The sequence below is a fragment of the Sinohyriopsis cumingii genome, chromosome 6 (genome assembly GCF_028554795.1).
Source record: "Sinohyriopsis cumingii isolate HCF-2022 chromosome 6, ASM2855479v2, whole genome shotgun sequence".
In the NCBI taxonomy this organism is placed as follows: Eukaryota; Metazoa; Mollusca; class Bivalvia; order Unionida; family Unionidae; genus Sinohyriopsis; species Sinohyriopsis cumingii.
In genome coordinates, this window is record NC_142966.1 from 70,914,238 (window position 1) to 70,929,886 (window position 15,649).

At 34.4% G+C, this 15,649-nt stretch overlaps 1 protein-coding gene across 1 annotated transcript in view; it reads left to right on the top strand.

Moving 5' to 3' along the window:
* The first annotated feature begins 375 nt into the window (after positions 1-375).
* LOC149797170 (uncharacterized) overlaps positions 376-15,649 on the top strand; it is a 110,189-nt gene continuing 94,915 nt past the window's right edge. The window contains exons 1-3 of the mRNA XM_089960726.1: positions 376-572; positions 10,535-10,708; positions 14,971-15,614. Coding sequence (XP_089816852.1) covers positions 14,996-15,614 — 619 coding nt within the window. The 5' untranslated portion in view covers positions 376-572; positions 10,535-10,708; positions 14,971-14,995. The remainder of the gene's footprint in view (positions 573-10,534; positions 10,709-14,970; positions 15,615-15,649) is intronic.

The following is a 15,649-nucleotide window of genomic DNA, read 5'->3' on the forward strand; positions in this document are numbered from 1 at the left end:
GAACACTGCCAGGCAGGCACATCTCTCTTTCTCTCTCTCTCTCTCTCTCTCTCTCTCTCTCTCTCTCTATATATATATATATATATATATATATATATATATATATAGATGTGTAATATTTACAGAAAGACATGAACAGAGATTACTAAAAGATTCCAAACTGTTGAGCTTGGGGACCATCACTGACATTATTATTATTATTATTATTATTATTATTATCAGTAAACATGTACAGTTGTGTCAGATTGTGATACTCATAAAATGCTCAGACTAGCATGCTTATGGCCACTACAGGCCTTCATACCTTTTGTTAGAATCCAGTCTTTACAGTTTTCATGACTGCCTAAAATGTCTTTTATTTGTTAACAGGATGTATCTCAAAGTTTAAACAAAACTGACTTCTTGGGTCACTCAGAGGATGATTAATCAGTGTCTGTGACATTTTTGTTGCTGCTATAACACAGCTACTTATTCCCACCATCCAGCAAGAATTACTATAAGGATGAAAACTGCCTCACTTTCAAACCATCATATTAACATCTTTAAGTTGGGCTGAGTGTGACTGGATTTAGGTGAGTACAAGCTAGATATGAAATGCATAGACATCTATTCATATGATATGCCTTTCTCTAAACAATGCTTTGCTTATCAAATTTGCACATGACTAGGGTGGTTATACTGATATGCTCTAGTGACCATTTAAGGCAGAGAGAAACCAGTGTTGATTAGGAAACATCTGACTGTTAAATGTAGAAGGTATATAACCGTTACAGAAAGGACATTTATACAGGAAATTTGCTGGGAGAAATTAGATTGGCCCTTGTGATTGGGTGGCTGCTATGAACAAGTGACCATTAGGACAGGTTTGACTGTGTTGATTACACCTAAATCAGTTTGCTTTACTTTGCATTGTACATGTGTATACATGTCTTGGAAATCAGGCTTAGAGAGGTATAGAGTTCCAGTACAGTGTTACCCCACTATAACACGGTAGTTGGGAGCCATAGAACCTGACCGCGTTATAGACCGAACCGTGTTATAAACAACCAGTCAGATAGTTGAAGAAAATGATGCATGTACCCCCAAAAAATTGCGAGGTGTGTGTGTGTAGATAATAAATGTGGGCGGTAAAATACATGCTTCATTGGCACGGTTACCATCTTAAATTGATGCATATTAAATTAGAAATACACCTTTAGTGAAAACAGAGAAGACATATATAATAGTTTACTTTATTTAGAGAACCACGAATTGGTACATATACGTGAATACTGTTTATATATACATGTCTAATGTATAGCATGAATAGAGTATTAACACCATGTACTCACCCACGAACCTCATCATATACATTGAATCCACAATACTAGTGATTCCATCGAAAATATGCACACTGAGACAGCTTTAGAATATTCAATAATTTTGTCACAGGTCATATTGGTCTGAATTCAGTGAAAAAACATAGCACAATCACATAATGAATAATGAAGTACATTTACTTTTCAGTACATCCCAAGTCGGTAAAAGTTAGTTTGCATTTTAAGCCACCACTGGTAGCATTCATAAGCATAAACTTTTCCCTACAAAAAGGAAACTTTCACAGCACAGTTAACGTGTTCCAGACATGTTGGAAAATGCAAAAATCATCATATTCCATCACTTTTTTCAAAGTTTGGTACTGACTTCCTTTGAAGAAAAGTTCTTGTTTTTATTGAAAGATTGTAGTCGGCTTTCTTTGATGAAGGGTGCATGCGTTATTGAAGTCACCGCTAAAGGACAGCTTAGGAGAACCAAACAAATGCCCATTTCACATTGTGGCGGCAACATCAAATAATTGTATTGCATGATTGAGACTGATTTTTTTTCTCCATTTGCTGAGTACATTTTCATTACAATCGGTGCTTCAAAGGTATTCTGTTTCCTTTGAAATTTCAGCAAACAATTTTATCTGGGTACATTTTAAGAACGGAATAGGCCATCGTTTGGACTATTCTAGGTACTGTCCCTCCATGCCTATTGAATAAACCAGTAAGTAAAATGTATTTTTTTTGTTTTTTACATTTGTGGCAGCAGCATAATGCTGCCATCCATGCATGCATCTGAAAATTAACAAAGGGTCAATGGACGATAGAAATGCAGGTATTCTGGTCTGATGACAGGGATTATTACAGAAAAGTGTTTTGAAGGTTTAATTCTGAGTGAAAAGAATAGGAATTTTATTTACTATCCACATACAAATGTCAGTCTTTGCAAATATATTAATTACTAGTGAGCGGCCGAAATTCCGATGAAAGATAGATTACGAGGTAATGCCCATTCCAGTTGATCTCCATTATCAGAAATGTCAACAACAAAAAAGCGGATATTTCACAACATACAGTACTCATGCTGGATGTCAAGATAAGCAGATTATGATATAACAATGCACAGTTTAGATGGTTTGTCAATATGGACAAAGAATTTGTTTATGTAACAATAGATAATTTTCAGCGCATTTATATCCAGTTTGTGGCTTCCTTTCTTGGAGCCTCTTAATTTCTGCACTCCAAACCAATGGTTGTATATAAAAGTTCAAACAGCCAAAAATTGCCACATGGTATATTTTGCTGCCAATAAGGAAAAACAATCCAAATTTGTGACATTGGCGAAGACCTATGCAATCCCAGAATAAACTTTGTATGTGTTATTTTTTGTGCTTTTTAGAAGAAAAAACTACTTTTTTGTGTACGAGAAAAATACATATAAAATTCAAGGAGCCATGCCACGATCGTCTTGTATTATTCATACGCGATCTCTTCCCCAAAATGATAATAAACTTATGTTTTTTTCTTCGTACTTTTAAGAAAGAATTTTTTTTTTTGTGTGTACAAGAAAAATACATGTATGTAAAATTTCGGGAGCCACACCATGACCGTGCTATATCCAAATTCATGTTATAACGGAGCGCGCTATAGTGGGGTCAAACTGTATATGGTGCATATGGAGATTTTACCTCTATCATGCCTCATGTACCTAAACCTGAATTGACTCTGAAAGAAAGAATAATGCTTAAAATGGTATTTCCATTATCTCCAATAACGTCATTGTATCAAGAGTATAATATTTTGACATTGTTCAGTAGGGCCTAAGAGATGTGCATAAGGTTCAGTTTACCTGAGAGAAGTATATTTGTAGTTTGTGTTTATCTTGTCTTGAATTTTAGCCACTTGTATATAGCCTTTTCTTCTCACTATTATAGGATAGCTTAGGATATTCATTTAAATAATAATAATAATGAGGACTTTGTGTAGTGCCTAATCTTTAGAAGCTCTATGCACTTTACAACATTAGACGACACCTATAACATAAAAAACCCATATATAATGATAATATTAAAAAAAAAAAATACCGTGAAATTAGAAATCATAAAAAACATGCTGAGAATATTTAAGGTAGGAAACATTATTAGGTCTTTAAGTTTGTTCTTGCAGTCGAAATAAGTGAGTTTTAAGAGCACTCTTGAATGGGATCATTGTGTCTTTGTGTCTAAGTTCAGTGGGTAATTCATTCCATGTTGCTGGGCCCTGTTATGCAAAAGAATGTTGTCCATATGACTTCGTTTTAGTAGTGGGAATAATGAGTATATGACTGTCAGAAGAGGAGCATAAGTATCTTGCTGGTGTGTACACATGGGTCAGGTCAGATAGGTATGTTGGACTGGAATCCATCAGTGAAACGTAGCACAGAGAACAAATTTTGTGTTTGGTTCTGGATTGAATGGATAGCCAGTGTAGGGTACAGAGCAGCGGAGAGGTGTGCTCTGATCATGGTACTCTAAGTATGATCGGCGCAGCTGTGTTTTGGACTTTCTGAAGTTTCTGAAGTAGATATTGAGATGAACTAGACAGAATTGAGTTACATTAGTCCAGTCTTGAAAGTACTAATGAACATACAGGTGTTTTAGTGGCATCAACTGAAAGATATTTGCGAATGGAGCTGATGCGTCTCACCTCAAGATATGCAGCCTTGCATATGCTGATGACATGTTGGTGCAACGTGAGAGTACTGTCCAGAGTGACACTTAGGTTTCACACTGACTGTGTGAATTTAATGTTGGTGTTACTGATATTTATTGTTTGAGGTAAAGGATGTGACTGAGAAAGTCTTTGTATTGTGATCAGAATGGTCTCAGTTTTGTCATCATTCATCTGCAGCTTGTTACATGTCATCCATGATGTCATCAGAAGTGCACCTCTCTACACCTTGGATGTAGTATCAACTTCAGTTGGGTGGCTAGATTTGTATATTTGGATGTCATCAACATACAATTGGTGAGACACTGGATGATGATCTATGACACTTGAAAGTGGCTGATTGTATAGAATGAAGAGAACAGGTCCAAGAACAGACCCCTGTGGAACACCACAACATAGATCAACTGGCCTGGGGTGTATTCCCTTTGCAGATACAATTTGTGTCCTGTTGACCAAGTAGGACTTGAACCATAGTAAGGCTGTATCATGAATGCCAAATACATGCTGGAGACCATGAAGTAATATATCATGGTCTATTGTGTCAAATGCTGCAGACAAATCAAGGAGGGTGAGGACTGTAATCTTTCCACTATCCAAAGTAGAGAGAATGTCATTAACTACTTTTAGAAGCGTAGTTCAGTACTGTGGCAAGGGCGATATGCAGATTGTACATCGCTAAAAAGACTGTTTGAATTCAGATGAGATACAAGCTGGGATAGAACAACCTTTTCTAAGATTTTTGATATGAATGGGAGATTAGAAACTGGGCGGTAGTTCTTTAAATCGTTATGGTCGAGTGTTAGTTTCTTCAGCAGAGGCTTTACAATGGCAGTTTTGACAAATGATGGGAATTCCCTGGATGAGAGAGAAGTATTAATAACATCAGTTAGTGAAGGCAATACTAGATCTAAGCACTCAGGCAGCAGTGATGTTGGAATTGGATCAAGTTCACATGACTTTGGTGCACTCTTCTTCACAGTTGTATGTACTAAATCCATAGAGACAGGTTCAAATACTGCTAATGGTTGCTGGTGAAATTCTGTATCCCAAATGTAGGGTGACGATGAGTCAATTGAAATTGTGTTGTCAAGCTTATCTCTAATGGTTTGTACTTTGTTACAGAAGAAATTTGCAAACAGGTCTGGAAGGTCAACTAGGTAGTTGGAAGTGGTGTACATTTGTTCTTTGACATTAGCTTGTTAGTAACACCACATTCACAGCCATTTGATCTCAGTATTATATCATGGCTTAGGTTATCTCATTTTAAATATCACAGTGACAACCATTTGATTTCACTATTATATCATGGCCTAGGTTATCACATTTTAAATACCACACTGACATCCATTTGATCTCCCTATTATATCATGGCCTAGGTTATCACATTTTAAATATCACACTGACTGCCATTTGATCTCACTATCATATCATGGTCTAGGTTATCACGTTTTAAATACCAGACTGAATATCAATTGCTTGTCTTTTTAATCTTTCAAACTGGTTTCTATTTCACTCCATTCCTGACTAACATTGGTTTTGCCTATAATGCACGGTATTATTAATAATAGTTCCTTTTCAAAGAAAACACAACTTTAATATAAGAGAACTCCTAATTTGTATTGCTTTATTTTATGTACCAGCATCAGATATAAACTTGAAATGTGCAGGCTTGATTTGTGCCAGTATTGCTTAAGTCATGAAAATATGGGTGCTAATGTGTTGTGCAAATAGTAATATCAATCACCACAATGGAAACATGATTTTAAAATATATCTAGAGAACTTCATTACACATTGTAATAGGGGAGATAACCTCTGCACTCGGATTCAAGCAGTTTTTCTCTTTGTGTTTGCAAAGGTGGCGCTGTACAGTTTTGTATTTTGCATGGGTTAGAATTTTAAATAAAAAGAATTTCCTCAGCCTTCCTCACTGGTTATACTGGCTATTTAAAAATAATATTGTATATGTTAGGTATAATTGAAAGAACCTTTAATTCCCTTAATTTTGGTGTATGATTGATGTGTGTAATAAATATGGGTTATAGAGTATAAAGCTTGGCCTTACTCGTGATGTGCACCTTTCAAAAAAGTGCTAGCTCCACTTGGTCATTTTCACTTCCTGAACTTTAGAGGTAAATTGTATAAGAAAGAGCCAATAACTTTTGTTACATTTTATATATTTGGTAAGTCATTCATTGCACTTTCAGAAACTAGTATTGTCTAGTCTGGCAAAATTCATTTTCCCTATTTTAACAGCTGCTATGGATAGTGTACTTTAGACTATTTCAGGCTGATTTTTCAGTACAAGGGAGCAGTCATTTTAGTTAGTAGTGTGCTTAGATCATGTACAATTTCCAAAAGTACAATATCCAAAGAAATATCATCCACATTACATTAATGTAGCATAGAGGTATGCCAACATTCTCTCCATTGGGCATGTTGTAAATGCAAACAACTTCACCTTACTTATGTCACTCTCTCAAAAGTACATATTAACTGGTGAGCGCCCCCTAAGAAAGAACCCAACACATTTGGGGGGTTTAAAAAGTTAAAGGTCAAGGTCACTGAGACTAAATGAAGAAAAATGGTTCCTGCACAAAAAGTGTTTTCCACCATTTGTGGTTATGAAACTTTGTTGCTGGTTTGCACAGTGGGTAAGGAAAAAGCCTGTCATTGCCAGAGTGAAATTGAAAAATGTCAAGCTTACAGTAATGGTTTCCATACAATACCATTGGTTCTAAAATATATACTTATTAAACTTTGTGAATGGCAATGCACTCGGGTTAGGGAGGAATTGTTCCCATTATGGGGTTAAAAATTCAAAGGCCAAGGTCACTGTGACTCAAAGGGGACAACTGGTTTCTGCAAAATCACATTAATTAGAAATTACAGACTTGTACCCAGCTTTATGGATGACTTTCACTTGGAGTAAGGGTGATGGATATTTATTCTGGACAGTCAAAAGTTATGGTCATTGTGACTAAAGAAGAAAAGTTTTCTATGCAGAAATTTAAGTTCTCTACATAGAGAACAACTCTAAGATAGCAATAAGAATGAAGACCACTCACCCAAAAGCTACGTAGAACCATATAATCAAGTCCAAACTCAGATTTAGGACAAAATTAAAGTAAGTAAAAGATTTAATTTTGAGTGAAAATTGCAATATAATGCAAATAGCAATATTTAGATGTTATTTAATACATTATAGGACATAAACAGAGAATAATTAATTTGATATTAGACATAATTAACCATAACATAATTAGTTTGGCCCATAGTTGGAACAAATCAAGATTTAAACAAAGAAATTTAATAAATAAGATGTTGAGTTAAATCCAATTTTTGTTGTTTTAATGAAATTCAATGAATATAAGAATAAATTTAGATTTTTATTTATTAGCATGATATATAAATAGTTTATAATGATATATATTAAAGTAATTAAACCGCAAGATTGAGACAATCACTTCAATTAAGTTAAAACATTGACTTGGGGACTGGTAACCAGGGCATAGCGTGTTGGTAAGTTCGACAAACTCCTCATGTTCCATACCTTAGAAGACAGTGTTGCTGGCATAAATGAAGCAGGCTATTTCATGCTGGCTGGTGTCTGCATCAAAAAGTTGTCAGTGCCAGGACCATGCATAAGCAACTACTATGATGTTGACTGAATTGGAGAAGCCTTACACTTTCTTGATATTATGTAAGTAACAGAAGTGACTGGTTTCTCAGTAACATGGATGGATTCCATGTCACTGCTGCTCTGTGTCTGGTTACAGACATGATAGTGCTCTTTATACACAGATATTCCCAGTAATTCTTTATCAGATGTCCTACATATCACATGACACCCATTTGTTCCAGGAGTCAGACATAATCTTGTTTTCTTCCAATCATTGCATAGACAATAATATAGAGATTTACAGATTCCGGGATCTAAAAATCAGTCAAGGCTTTTTTCTTAATGGTACCTGATGAAATGAACCTGCTGCTCATATATGCTGCATCTGCGGCTGCACGTATATTGCATGCATGCGGCGCCAGCCCTATAGTTAATACTGGAATTGTTATTTTAAAACCTAACTTTGAAGAAAAATGAAGTGACAAACTGAAATCCACAACTATCTTGTAGTTGGAATTGAAAAAAGCCTCTCATACTATACTTAGTCTTTTGAAGCCAACAACATATATAGAACTAAATGTTATTGTCTCAAATACACAGTTAACTATTAAAATTAACTGAACACAGTCTATCATCATACATGTGTTTATTTAGATACTGGATATACATTTTAGAATGTTTTAATAATTTAATGTTCAAGTATGCTGTTACAATTAGTTGATCAGATCCAACATGTATTTGTATTGACTCTCATTTTAAATATGAGACATTCTGATGCTAATTACATACAAGGTATACTGGTGTGCAAATCTGTGTAGTTTATCATCATATACAGAAAAAAGTAATTAAAAAAGAAAAAACTCATTTGGAAGACTTTTTTGATTATCTTTTCCAAATGATTTATATTATGACTTAAATCAGTGATTTAAATCATCCGGTTTTTAATCAAACAACCATTTTTGTCCTGATTTCCTAAGTTTCCAAAACATCAGTTCGGACTGTTGTGCACTCGAAAGAAACTTTATTGACCATGTGTCAGATTTATATTTTGAGGGGCTTTGGAAATCTTTAAATACATTTTACTCAGCAATTTTTTTTGTGAGGATTGTTTGCAGCAGTGATTATTCATAACAGTAATGAATGCTAGACAAGATGTAACAAAATACAAAATGCTATAAAATCTTTTGAGATCATGTTACTTCCACCCCTTACAACCAAGAAAAGAAAATCATATGTATGGGTTTAACTACATGGAAATACATGTTTCCCAAAGGGACTATGTTTTTTGCAAGGTTTTATCTAGTATCATTGTTTTACAATTCTTTATACTTTAATTATTAAAGCTTTACTTTTAATTGACACCACATATCCATTATTGTGTAGATGTGCTGTTAACCCTTTTTCTTTTAATACTAATACTACTTCTACAACACTAAGTAGGAATCCATAAATGGCCTTGAGAAAAATTTCCAAAATGAAATCATGGAGATAAAGTTGAAATTTTATGGTGGCCTTGTGATTTTTTAAAAATATTGTAACAGAAAAATTATGCAGTTACCATTAAAATTTATTAATGTCTGGTCTGTAACACTTTGTAGATTTCCTGTAAAGAAATACATGTAAAGGAATCATAAAGCTTTATTCATAACTTTTTATTAGCTGCACTGGTCTTGGAACAGAAGAGCTTATGAGATGGTCTGTCTTCTCTCGTCCATTGTCAGTCATTCATCTGTTAGCTGTTCCATATGGGATGGTCATATCAATATTGGGCTTTTTACTGAGAGGCTTATAATGGTGTCTAGTTTGGCTCAGACCGCAATTATTTTCCTTCTTTATTGAGTATATCCATTCATTATCATACATTTGTTACTGTAACTGATAGGTCATTGTAACTTCCTGTACATACTAACTCATCTTAGTACATGAAATTCTGAATTCTTCTCTGGTTAAGTGACTCATGTTTGTGTATTTTTAAAATAGTAAGCAGACTGAATCAAGGGAAGTAACCAGAAGATGCTTGACTGACATGAAAATAAATTACATTTTATATCATCACAATCTTCTTTGCAGAGCAGGCAGATTTAACAGTCTATACAGTTTCATAAACTTTGAAATCCACTCTTCTATTATTAATATAACCTGGATCATTTCACAAGTCATATGTGAAACACATTTGAACTTGGTACTCAGGTTTTTGATTTGGTCAACCATGAGGAGAGCTAATTGTTGTCTGAGGCCAGTTAGACAAATGAAAATGGTACCAATCTGATGTCTAATATAGCTGCTACAGCAGGCATCTTGAAAATCTTGTTATTGCCACACCTGAGTTGAATATTAATTTGACAGAGGGGTTTCAACAGAATACTTTCTTATGATGTCTTGTGGGCCGTAATTGAAAATGGTGATCATCCACATTCAGTATGGCCACCATAGCAACCATTTTGACAGTTTCACTACGATGTCTGCAGTGTGGCAGTTTATAGTGATGTCTAGCACTGGGGCATCATGTTGCAGATATGTAGCATGATGTCCCTCCCAGTCACATTATCCTGACACCAGTCCGACCAGTCCTAACACTAACTTCCTAATGCTGAGCGCCATGCAAGGCAACTGTTAGTCCCATTTTATAAGTCTTTGGTATGACTTGGCTGGGTTTGAACCTGCAACCTCCCACATCTAAGGCAGATGCTCTGACCACGAACCACTAGGTCACCAGTGAGGTCGGTCATTACTTAAATGTATTTGTGTAGAGTAAAACATATACCAGTTTACTGAATGATTATATTTTTGTTTTACTGAAAATTATATTTTGTTTGAAATATTTGGCTTTACCTTATGAGTAATGAATGTAAAGCATGACATCTATTTTTAATAATGGCTACTATTTATTCTTGTGCAAGACATGGCAGTTGATGTCAGCAAAACTTCTCCATGATGACAGTTCCAGAATGCAGCCATGGCCCAGTTTGCTGATGGGCTAATGTCATTGAAGATGTGGCAGCATGGAAAAAGATGTAATGGAATTAGGGAGTAAATCAAGCATTCCTCCGTTACCTCTCACAGGAGATTCACTGGTCAGTACATCCACAGTAGGTCATTAAAATGATATGCATTTGTGATTGATAAGCATGTGTATTTAAAATTTTATTTTCAAATATCTAGAATTAATTTATATTGCTCAGTAGTTAGATAAACACAATACTATTTCAAATACATATTTTATTTTCATTAATATTGTTCTAAACCAGAGAGAGTTTATTTCTGTTTCCTTTGCAAATTTATTTTTATTTCTTTTGTTGGTACGATATACTGGTATTCTGTAACCCAAGTCAGTTTTCTTATCAATCATGTCAAAAAGTTATTCATGAAGTATTCAGCCTTCATTATTGACAACTGATTCTGTGCATAGCAGTAAAGCTAGACCATTAAAATAATGTTCATTTGTAATTAATAAGCATGTGTATTTAAAGTTATTTTGTTTAGCACTGAGATAAATACAACTACATGTACTATTTCAAATATAAGTTTTTTTTATATTTGCTTTGATCTATACTATATAGAGAATCATTCAGTTTTCTAAGCATAAGTGAAATTCTTTTTGACTTTTATTGCGCATATGACATATTCAGTAATGCTAGTCGGTTACCACTTCCAGATTATCTTTCACTCTGAGGCCAACACATTATAAACTTTGCATTTGGAAGAATCAAGTTAAAGCCAGTTTCCATTTAGGTTATTTTAGACTGATTGGTAAACATGCTTTTCATTTCTTTCATCAACTTTAATTTTGGACAAAAGATTAAATACCCAAATGAGTCTAGTACTTTTGTTCAGTTTGGGGTTTCAGCTGTACTGGTAAAAAGACCACAAGAGTTTGTGAAATAATTTTTGGTTATCATAATCTGTTGCTCATGTGTCAGTTAGAACAAGTTTGTTATCATAAATCCTCCTAACCTGCTAGGAGGATATCTATGAAACTTTAGACACACATTCATCACATAATTTAGTATGTCCTAAATGAAAATCATGCTTGTTGGACATCCATTATGGCTGCAGCATCAGTCTTCTTGAAAATCTTTTTATTGCTACTTTTGAATGGATGGTCATATCAATATGAGTTGTTGATGAAAAGATTTATGATGAAGTATAGTTTGTCTTACATAAAAGTGGTGCAAATCTGACCTTGACTATGGCCACCATGGCAGCTATCTTGAAAATGTTGGTATTACTACTTATGAACAGAAAGTCATGCTGACATGGAGTTTTCACCAGAAGACTTCTTATAAAGTCTAGTGGTTCTAAATCAAAATGGTGCCAATCTGGTGTCTGATGGGGTCTTCACAGTGGCTGTCTTACAGTTTGTTCACAGGAGCTATCTTCAGATTTTTGTTATAGTTCTCCTCCTGAATAAAACGTCCTGTTCACATGGGCTTTCACTAGAAGACTTTTTATAATTTCTAGTTTGTTGTACATAAAAATGGTTTTCTCAGACATCTAGTATGACTCTTCTTCCACCATGAAAATCTTTTGTATTTGTTATGAGTGTCAGTGTTCTACAAATATGTAACAGAAAAGAGTGAAAAGCAACAACCTTTGTAAAATTCAACAAATAATTTATTTTCCCTAGAATACAAAGTGAAAATGAAAAATATGAACTTATGGTACTGCAAATTAAATCTCAAATTAATTATAGAATTACAGACACAAGTCCTAATAATTTAAAGTTCTGAATAAACTTTAGTAGAAATCCAAATTAAGTACAGTGCTGAAGATGCTGATATGCCTCTGTTGGCCTATTATGTGTTGTCTTAACAGTCTTTTGTTGAAACACAGTAAAATAATTCCTGGTTTGAATTCGCTATAAATCCCAGTGAATGTCTCTGAGAATGTTATTTTTGTATGAGTACTCTGAAAAAATAATCACGGAATTAAACAATTTGAAGAAGCAAATTCCAGCCCAAAAGAACTTCTGGACACAATAATAATATAAATTGATTCTGATAGATCTTGAACAGTGACAAGATTATATAGTCCTCTGCTTGACGTCAGGTCACAATTAACATTTTCTATAATGAACCCAGTGCCTAATGGAAAATAACTTTCTAGAAAGTTCAGGAAATTCTTGGATAAAAAATTAGTGAAGAATATTTGGCTTTAGAGTCATTATAACGAACCTTTTAAGTCTTGTTTGTGATATGTGTTATAAAATGCTGTGAGAATATAGAAATTATATTGCAAACGTATTTCAGAACATACTCTTATACTATAATTGGTTATAAGTCTGTGTTTGGGTGTAATTGGGTAAAAAGATGCACCAGAAGATTTAACTTGCACTGAATGAAATACATCTTTTGCATTTAATGGAATCATTCACATGTGACTGCACTAACATTCAGTAATGTCTCTAAAATGCAAATACAAAGTCTCAGAAATGATGTTTTGAAGATAATTACAATAATAACATGGTGGTAGTTTGCTTTGATGTGAGCAACATTAAATAAGAACATGTTTTGTAGATGCAGAACAGAGGGGTACTGGCACAATTTTTGGACTAAATTACTCCTTTACAAAAAGCCAGTTTCAAGGGTTTATTCAGTTATATTGTCCAGATTTATGTGATGGATCAATGATATACTCAGTCTATATTCAGAATTTTGACACATTATTTCTTTAATGAACATATGACAATTACATGAATGTATGCTGGTTATGGGCCTGATATATTTATAAATATTAATCTAATTAGTTTCTTTTTAAATAGATTACAGCACTTTCTAGAATTACTTATATCACTGAAAAATGGTAAATCTAAACTAGTTCATGAAACAAAGTCAATAAAGCAGCGATGGACATATAGCTAAAATGTGATCTGAAGAATAAGATTTGGTAAAGGTGACCAATAATGCAAAATATGAATTTAATATATTTAGCGATAAACAAGAATATAAGTGATGCTAAGTGCAATATGCACTTTGCAAGTACTGCACACTGTAGTACACGCCTTCCTTTAAGCTCAAAGTTACCAGTGAATTATGAAGTCTTTATTTCCCATTACTTTAGTTCATATTGGAGAAATCAGAAAATGTGTGTGTGCAAAATAGCAACATAAAACAATCATAAGTAGTTCATAACTGTTTATAGACATGGTAATTGAATAAGAGATGGTGACTACTGTGTGATGTCTCGTGATCTTGCCTATTGTATCTGTTTATATGGATAAGGTATGGGACACTGAAGGTGTTGTAATTAGGACATTCATATAAGTCTTGGCATATGAAAAATACCAATATCTGTCCCAAATCTTACTGTCATTAAGGTACTCGTCCAAAACAGAAAGTCATATCAAGGTGGTATTTTCAGTGAAGATCTCTTATAATGTCTTGTTGGTCTCTAAATTAGAATGGTGCTGCTGATCTAACCTTCAGTATGGCGGCCATAGTGGCCATTAAAAAATATCTTGTTATCACTACTCCTTTTTAATGGAGTAATTTTCAGATGGCATTTTCAACAGAAGAGTTCTTATAGGGTCTAGTTGGTCATAAATGAAGCTTATGCACATTGAACCGCATTATGACTGTCTCTACATTGCCTACTAGATGGATGGTCATATCAACATGTGGTTTACACGGCTGTGCTTCTTATAATACCTAGTTGGTCCTAAATAGAAATGGTGCTAATCCAGTATAACTGCCGTAATGGCTTTCTTAAAATTATGCAGTTGCTACTTCCCCTGAATGAATGATTATATTCAGGAATGGGGATCTCACCAAAAGATTGCTAAAAATGCCAACTTGGTCCCAAATGAAAATGGTACCAGTTTGTCATCCATTATGTTCACCACAGCAGCTAATTTGAAATTCTTGTTATTACTGAGGGATATCAGATGGTTTCAACATTCAGCAGTTAAAAGGAAGAAACTCTTTTCAACATGTAGTACATCAGCCCCGTTGAGGAACTCTTTCTTGTACCTCAGATATGATATATTTTCTGCATAACTTCTACATGATACAAACATGTCCATCAATACTTATTCAGTTTATATTTGAGCTACTTCATCTTTCTTCACTGTTTTCACTTGATCGACATAAAAATTTCATTTTTCTGAACTCACTGCACATATTATGTGCAGAACACTTGCAGCATGCTGAAAATGATTTCACACTATGAAAAGGAATACATATATTTATTTTTTGTCATAATAATTTTTTGTGAAGAATCCATTTACAATACATACGTTAGATGACAGCTTCATCCATACAGGTTTCTACATACTATATACAATGCATATGGAGGTGGTTAATCGTAAATTGCAATATTTCTTTGTTTCATATGACAGGTAGGACAATACCAGTAAATGAACCATGGCAAGTTTTTGTGGTAGCCCTTATCCATCCTGCCAGGAGACAACAAACTTTGCACGCATTTGTCGAATAGTGGTTGATGTGTTAAGAGACATTCTCTGGCAGGTGCTAACACATGAAATTCCTCCAGCTGATCTGCCGAAAAAAGTTCACACAAATCAAAACCAATTGGGAAATCTTGATGTGAAGATAAAGACATGGTTGTGTGGCATATTGCCTTCTTCTCATGAGATTCCCAAATCTGAAAAGTTTGATGTCTCCTCACTGTACACACTAATAAGGAACCTTTGTAGTAAGGTCCCAGCTCCCAGCAATAAATGGGGAAAACCCCCACCACCTGGTGGAACAACACTGGGTGATGACATAGAGAGAGTAAGAGAGTTCAGGAACACTCTTTATGGCCATGCTACCAAAGCTAAAATAAACACTAAAGATTTTAACAAGGAATGGATAAGTATTAGGAATGTTGTCAAGAGATTTGATGTGTACTTCAGTTCCAGTTGTAAAGGCATGAAATGTGACTTTGACAGGGAGATTGTTCACATTCTTACATGCAGTATGGACAAAAGCCTCCAGGATGCTTACATGGAGAAAGTAAAAGAAATCACAATGTTATCAGGTAAGTGCATACTTTAAAGCCTGATTAAATGGAGC